At 40.9% G+C, this 7075-nt stretch overlaps 1 protein-coding gene across 1 annotated transcript; it reads left to right on the top strand.

The window, feature by feature from the left end:
• Window positions 1–2857: 2857 nt before the first annotated feature.
• Window positions 2858–3805, top strand: LOC117443171 (olfactory receptor 6N2-like). Its single transcript, XM_034079121.1, has one exon. The coding sequence runs from the start codon at window positions 2858–2860 to the stop codon at window positions 3803–3805; it is 948 nt and encodes a 315-aa protein (XP_033935012.1).
• Window positions 3806–7075: the final 3270 nt, after the last annotated feature.

Below are 7075 nucleotides of genomic sequence, written 5' to 3'. Positions count from 1 at the left end.
GGGACCCGAAGAGCTGTGTCCTGGTGTGTTTTATTCATAATGAGTAATATTGCACAATGACCAAGAAAGACGGATGATTGAAATATAATTAAACGTCTCTGAGGATCATGTCCATCCCGAATAAGTGAAAGATTGGGTTTTTTCTGGTTAATTAAATGTGTGCTCTGCCATGAATGTTAATTGGATGTCAGTCACACTGGATGTGCTCATGAAGGGAACAGATGCTAACCAGCGGCCCACAGCGCTGCACGTGTTCCTGCTTTAACACGTTTGGACTCAAAACCAAACCTCAGCAAATAGATGATAATGAGACAACAGATGTTTTGCATCCATTCCCAGACAGGTTGATCCTTTCTATGCGGTGCGTGGTCGAGGATCTCTTTATTCTGACCTTAAGGGCTACGAGGCCCGAAAGACACTGCTCCTGTATCACATGCACACATTGATGCCACCAAATAACACAATGAAAACAGAAAGAATTACAAACAGAACCGTCTTCCTAATAGTTACATTTAACTGGAATTAATTTACATTAATCATTAATATATACACAAATATTCAACCTTTAAATCAACATTGCTCTGCACACTTACCAAAGAACAGTTCAAAGCAACTACATGATTAGTGACTTCATCCTTTCCTTCAAAGCCGTGCTTTGTATCGGTCGGGCGTATCAGAACATCTTAAAGTGTGTGTGTGGGAATCTCAGTTCAACCCATATCGACCCTGAATATAGTCTGTGTTAAGAACGAGAGGTTTTAGCATATGAGTAGTTTTTACTATTTGAAGATGTTTATGTCTGTTTTACATTAACTTGACATTGCCTTCTCAGAACCTGCCATTCCAAACAACAAGATATTTGTGATTGGCAGATGACCTTTAATGAATATACAATGATCTCCACGGAGGAAGAAGGATGGTGATAAAAGCAGCTTCACAGCTTCTTGTTCACTGAGATGCTGCCTCTGTCTGTACGTGCTTCATCATATCTACATTAATGTTTCACCAGCTGGTCTCAGGTCAGTTTCTCCTCATGTTCACTGAGATGCTGCCTCTGTCTGTACGTGCTTCATCATATCTACATTAATGTTTCACCAGCTGGACTCAGGTCAGTTTCTCCTCATGTTCACTGAGATGCTGTCTCTGTCTGTACGTGCTTCATCATATCTACATTAATGTTTCACCAGCTGGTCTCAGGTCAGTTTCTCCTCATGTTCACTGAGATGCTGTCTCTGTCTGTACGTGCTTCATCATATCTACATTAATGTTTCACCAGCTGGTCTCAGGTCAGTTTCTCCTCATGTTCACTGAGATTCTGTACGTGCTTCATCATATCTACATTAATGTTTCACCAGCTGGTCTCAGGTCAGCTTCTCCTCTTGTTCACTGAGATTATGTTTCTCTGTTTTCATGATTAATCATATATTAACATTCTTTAAATGAATGTTATAACTATTAATGTTGTGTGTATGTATTAACATAAATGTTTCACCGGCTGGATTCAGGTCCGTTTCTCCTCATGTTTCGTGTTCACGGTAATAATCTTTCTGCCTTTTCCTGATTCATTATTAACCTAAATATGTACTTTATATTAATGCTGTATATATTAATGTTATATAAATTGAAGTTAATTTTTAAACAGGTGGATTCAGGTCAGTTTCTCCTCACGTTTCATGTTCCTTGTGCTAATCTTAGTTTAATATCTCACTTATAAATGTTATTTTGAAGTCTTATGTATAAATGTTTCTTACATTAATATTTAACCAGGTGGATTCAGGTCAGTTTCTCCTCATGTTTACTGAGATTATGTTTCTCTGTTTTCATGATTAATCATAATAACATTCTTTAAATGAATGTTATAACTATTAATGTTGTGTGTATGTATTAACATAAATGTTTCAACAGCTGGATTCAGGTTAGTTTCTCCTCATGTTTCGTGTTCACGGTAATAATCTTTCTGCCTTTTCCTGATTCATTATGAAACTAAATATGTACTTTATATTAATTCTGTATATATTAATGTTATATAAATTGAAGTTAATGTTTAAACAGGTGGATTCAGGTCAGTCTCTCCTCACGTTTCGTGTTCCTTGTGCTAATCTTAGTTTAATATCTCACTTATAAATGTTATTTTAAAGTCATATGTATAAATGTTTCTTACATTATTGTTATATATTCACATTAATGTTTAACTAGCTGGATTCAGGTCAGTTTCTCCTCATGTTTACTGAGATTATGTTTCTCTGTTTTCATGATTAATCATATATTAACATTCTTTAAATGAATCTTATAACTATTAATGTTCTGTGTATGTATTAACACAATTGTTGAAACAGGTGGAGTCAGGTCTCTTTCTCATGTTTCTCACGTTTCGTGTTCACGTACATTGAATGGTTCACTGTGGTGATGCATAATGTTATGTATTAATATTTTAACAGGTGGATTCAGGTCCGTTTCTCCTCATGTTTCGTGTTCCTTGTGATGATTGTTCTGCTGGTTTATGACTAATTTCACATATATTAATGTCATGTTTCTCATTTTTCGTGTTCATTGCGATGATGCTTTTGCCTGTTTCTGATTCGTGATAGATATTTATCATTGACCTATACATTAATGTCAAAGCAGATATTTTAGTATCTGATTAATTAACTGTGAATTCATATTCTATGAATACACGTGTTAAATATGAATGTTAAATAAATGTGTGTTCTATATATTCCAGTTTCCTTATTACTACTGTATATGTCAATGTGATATAAACTAATGTTATATCCTTTATTTAGATGTTAACAGGTTGGTTAGCTCTGTTGTTGTTGTTGACCTGAGGTCACAGCGTGTTGTTTGGTGGGGTCTCCTCATGACGTCAGCAGGGTTTAACGTGACCTCGTCCCTGACGCTGGTCGGTTTCTCCTCGATGTCTGGCCACAGCTCGCTCTTATTCTTCGTGTTTTTGTTGCTGTACCTCTTCCTGTTGTTCAGTGACTCTCTGGTGATTTATATCATCTGTTCGCAGCGAGCTCTTCACCGGCCCATGTTTGCCTTCGTGGCATCATTTCTGCTGAACTCTCTCACAGGCAGCACACTGATTTATCCTAAACTTCTGTCTGATCTGTTGCTGTCCGGCGCCGGCTTGGTGCAGGTGTCCCGGACTTTGTGTCTGTGCCAGGGTTTCTTTGTTTCCTCTCTTGGTGGAGCTAGCTTCATGCTGTTGTCGGCCATGGCCTTTGACCGCTACCTGTCCATCTGCCACCCGATGCACTACGCTGTGCTGGTAACTCCTGCCAAGGTGGTGCTGATGCTGCTTCTCTGCTGGATGCTGCCTGCTATTTTAGGGGGAGTCACAACGCTGCTGGTTAGCCGCTTACCGCTCTGCAGGGCGCAGCTCGACAGGGCCTACTGCGACATCTACAGCCTTGTGAGCCTGAGCTGCGCTGGTGCTGAAGCGCAGCTGAGTGGACTTTTCATTCTGCTGATCGTCACAGCCACAGTCTTCCTGCCTGCAGCCTTCATTCTCTTCTCCTACGCTAGGATCCTCTTCATCTGCCTGCGGCGCTCACGTAGCTTCAGCAGCAAAGCTCTACAAACCTGTCTTCCTCACCTGCTCGTCTTCTTTAACTATTCCATCAGCGTCTGCTTAGATCTGATGCTTCGCCACCTGCAGAGCAACATAGAATCTGACTCCACTCTCATCACCTCCATGCTGATTCTACTACCTACTGTACTGAACCCCGTGGTGTACGGACTGAAGTTAAAGGAGGTGTTCACGCATGTGAAGAGGCTGCTGAGCTGCCGCAGAGACAGCTGATCCCAACACTGTTTGATTGCCCCACACAAAGATCCATGTAGACAGAAGCATTTGCTGCACATCAGGAGAAACAGTGCGGCCCATATTCAGTTGATCACCACAATCATACCTGAGAGCGGGAAACATTTTCTAGGCCTCCTTCTCGGCTCCACGTCCCCATGGGCCATCCCCAAGAGGGTCCCGTCTCCGTCCTCCCCACTTCTATTTCTAACTTCTAACCCACCTCTTCAACTCTGTACTCATATTGCTCGAGGCACGGGCCGAGGAGGTGGAGTTGCAGCCATCTTTGACTCAAGTTTACTTATCAATACTAAACCAAAATTAAATTATACCTCCTTTGAAAGCCTCGTTTTTAGTCTTACGCATCCGACCTGGAAAACTTTGCAGCCAATCTTATTTGTTACAGTGCACCAGGTCCTTATTCAGAATTCTTATCAACTTTGGTTCTTAAAAGAGATAAAGTAATTATCGTAGGTGACTTTAATATTCATGTTGACAATGATAAAAATAGCCTTACTGTTGCATTTAACTCTATATTAGATTCTGTTGGTTTCTGTCAGCCAACTAAGCTGTTGAAGGAAGTGTTTCCATTAATTAGCACTTCTTTATTAAATATTATGAATATGTCTTTATTATCAGGCTATGTTCCACAATCATTCAAAGCAGCAGTGATGAAACCACTTCTTAAAAAGCACAACCTCGATCCAGAGGTTTTAGCCAACTATAGACCTATTTCTATTTCTCAAAGATTCTTGAGAAAGCGGTCGCAAAACAGTTGTGTGATTACTTAAAAAACAATGATTTATCTGAAGAGTTTCAGTCTGGCTTTAGAACACATCATAGCACAGAGACAGCTCTGGTTAAAGTCACAAAGGACATTCTAATAGCCTCAGACAAGGGACTTGTCTCTATTCTTGTTCTGCTCGATCTCAGTGCTGCATTTGATACTATCGACCATGATATCCTATTGCAAAGACTAGAGCACTTAGTGGGCATACAGGGAACTGCTTTAGGCTGGTTTAGGTCCTATCTGTCTGAACGCTCTCAGTTTGTACGTGTTAACGATGAATCTTCCACGCAAACCAAAGTTAGCCATGGAGTGCCACAGGGCTCAGTGCTCGGACCTATTTTGTTCACATGATATTTGCTTCCGTTAGGCAATATTATAAGAAATCATTCTGTAAACTTTCACTGTTATGCGGATGATACTCAACTATATTTATCAATCAAGCCTGATGAAATTAATCATCTAAATAAAAAATTTAAGGACTTAAAAACGTGGATGACCTTAAACTTTTTGATGTTAAACACGACCAAAACTGAAGTTATTGTACTTGGCCCGAAGAATCTACGAAACAAATTATCTAAAGACATACTAACTATGGATGGCATTCATTTGGCCTCCAGTGAGACTGTAAGGAATCTTGGTGTTATATTTGATCAGGATTTATCCTTTAACGCCCACATAAAATCAATTTCAAGGACCACCTACTTCCATCTACGTAACATTGCAAACATCAGGCATATCTTGCCTCAAAACGATGCAGAGACACTAGTCCATGCATTTGTTACTTCAAGGCTGGATTATTATAACTCTTTATTATCAGGGAGTACCAAGAAGTCAGTCAAGTCGCTTCAGCTGATTCAAAATGCTGCAGCTCGTGTACTAACCAGAGTTAGGAAAAGGGACCACATTACTCCTGTTCTGGCTGCCTTACACTGGCTCCCTATAGAACACAGGATATAATTTAAAATTCTTCTTCTCGCCTACAAAGCCCTTAATGGGCAGGCGCCATCTTACCTTAAAGAACTCATTATACCCTACTGGCCTACTAGGGCATTGCGTTCCAAGAATGCAGGGTTGTTGGTTGTTCCTAGAGTCTCTAAAAGTATAATGGGAGCCAGAGCCTTTTCTTATCAAGCTCCACATTTGTGGAATCAGCTTCCAGTTTGTGTTCGGGCGGCAGACACCCTATCCGTTTTTAAGAGTGCGCTTAAGACCTTCCTTTTTGATAAAGCGTATAGTTAGGGCTGATTAGATTCAGCCCCTAGTTTTGCTGATATAGGCTTAGTTTGTCGGGGGACATCTTACTTCTCTCTGTCTGTACCTGTGTCCTCTCATGGGGACATCTTCCTTCTTCCTTCTCTCTGTCTGTACCTGTGTCCTGTCATGTTCCATTAACCCAGCTTCCCCAAATGTCTTTCTTTTGGTGTCTATATACGCCGGGATCCGGAGTCATGGATGATCCTGCGGTCCTGGATCGCGAGCGCTGGATCTTGAGTCGTGGCTGTGGTCCTGGATCATCGGTCCTGGATGGATATCCTCGTGGATTCATCTTCCTATTATACACACATGCATTTCCAAACATATGGACTACTTATGTTGCACATGTATTATCTTTTCAATTTACACACGGCATCTATTGCAGTCTGTCCGTCCTGGGAAAGGGATCCCTCCTCTGTTGCTCTCCCTGATGTTTCTCCCATTTTCCCTTTAAACTGTGGGTTTTCTTCGGACGATGTGAGGGTCTAAGGACAGAGGGTGTCGTGTTGTCATACTGATATTCTGTACACACTGTGAAGACCACTGAGACAAATGTAACATTTGTGATATTGGGCTATAAATAAACATTGATTGATTGATTGACTGTATCCATAAGCCCCCCCCCCCCTCTCAATCAACTTCCTCCTGACTGCTTTTCTGTTTCTTTTTGGCTTTGTTTTTTTTACCCTCCCTCGAAAATGTAAAGCGTCTTTGGGTTCAAGAAAAGCGCTATAGAAATAAAATATATTATTATTATTATTTCTAATCAAATATGAATAGGTGACATAAAAGAAAATTACCAAAATGTATGAACAAATATAACAACTAGAAATTAAAATGTATAAATACGTACATCAAATAATAAGAATACCGTCAATCCGTTCCGGTGCATACCGGAGCTGTGGTATCTCTTCGTGAAACACCGTGGAGCAGCAGCCTCACTGAAGGAGCTGTGGTATCTCTGAAACACCGTGGAGCAGCAGCCTCACTGAAGGAGCTGTGGTATCTCTTCGTGAAACACCGTGGAGCAGCAGCCTCACTGAAGGAGCTGTGGTATCTCTCTCTGAAACACCGTGGAGCAGCAGCCTCACTGAAGGAGCTGTGGTATCTCTCTGAAACACCGTGGAGCAGCAGCCTCACTGAAGGAGCTGTGGTATCTCTCTGAAACACCGTGGAGCAGCAGCCTCACTGAAGGAGCTGTGGTATCTCTCTCTGAAACACCGTGG

The sequence above is a fragment of the Pseudochaenichthys georgianus genome, unplaced genomic scaffold (genome assembly GCF_902827115.2).
Source record: "Pseudochaenichthys georgianus unplaced genomic scaffold, fPseGeo1.2 scaffold_549_arrow_ctg1, whole genome shotgun sequence".
In the NCBI taxonomy this organism is placed as follows: Eukaryota; Metazoa; Chordata; class Actinopteri; order Perciformes; family Channichthyidae; genus Pseudochaenichthys; species Pseudochaenichthys georgianus.
The sequence above is the reverse complement of the archived record's forward strand: the minus strand, read 5'-3'. Positions and strand labels throughout refer to the sequence as shown.

What these genes read in the sequence shown, in the direction of transcription:
- LOC117443171 (XM_034079121.1), top strand. Translation starts at nt 2,858, where the DNA reads ATGACGTCAGCAGGGTTTAACGTGACCTCGTCCCTGACGCTGGTCGGT.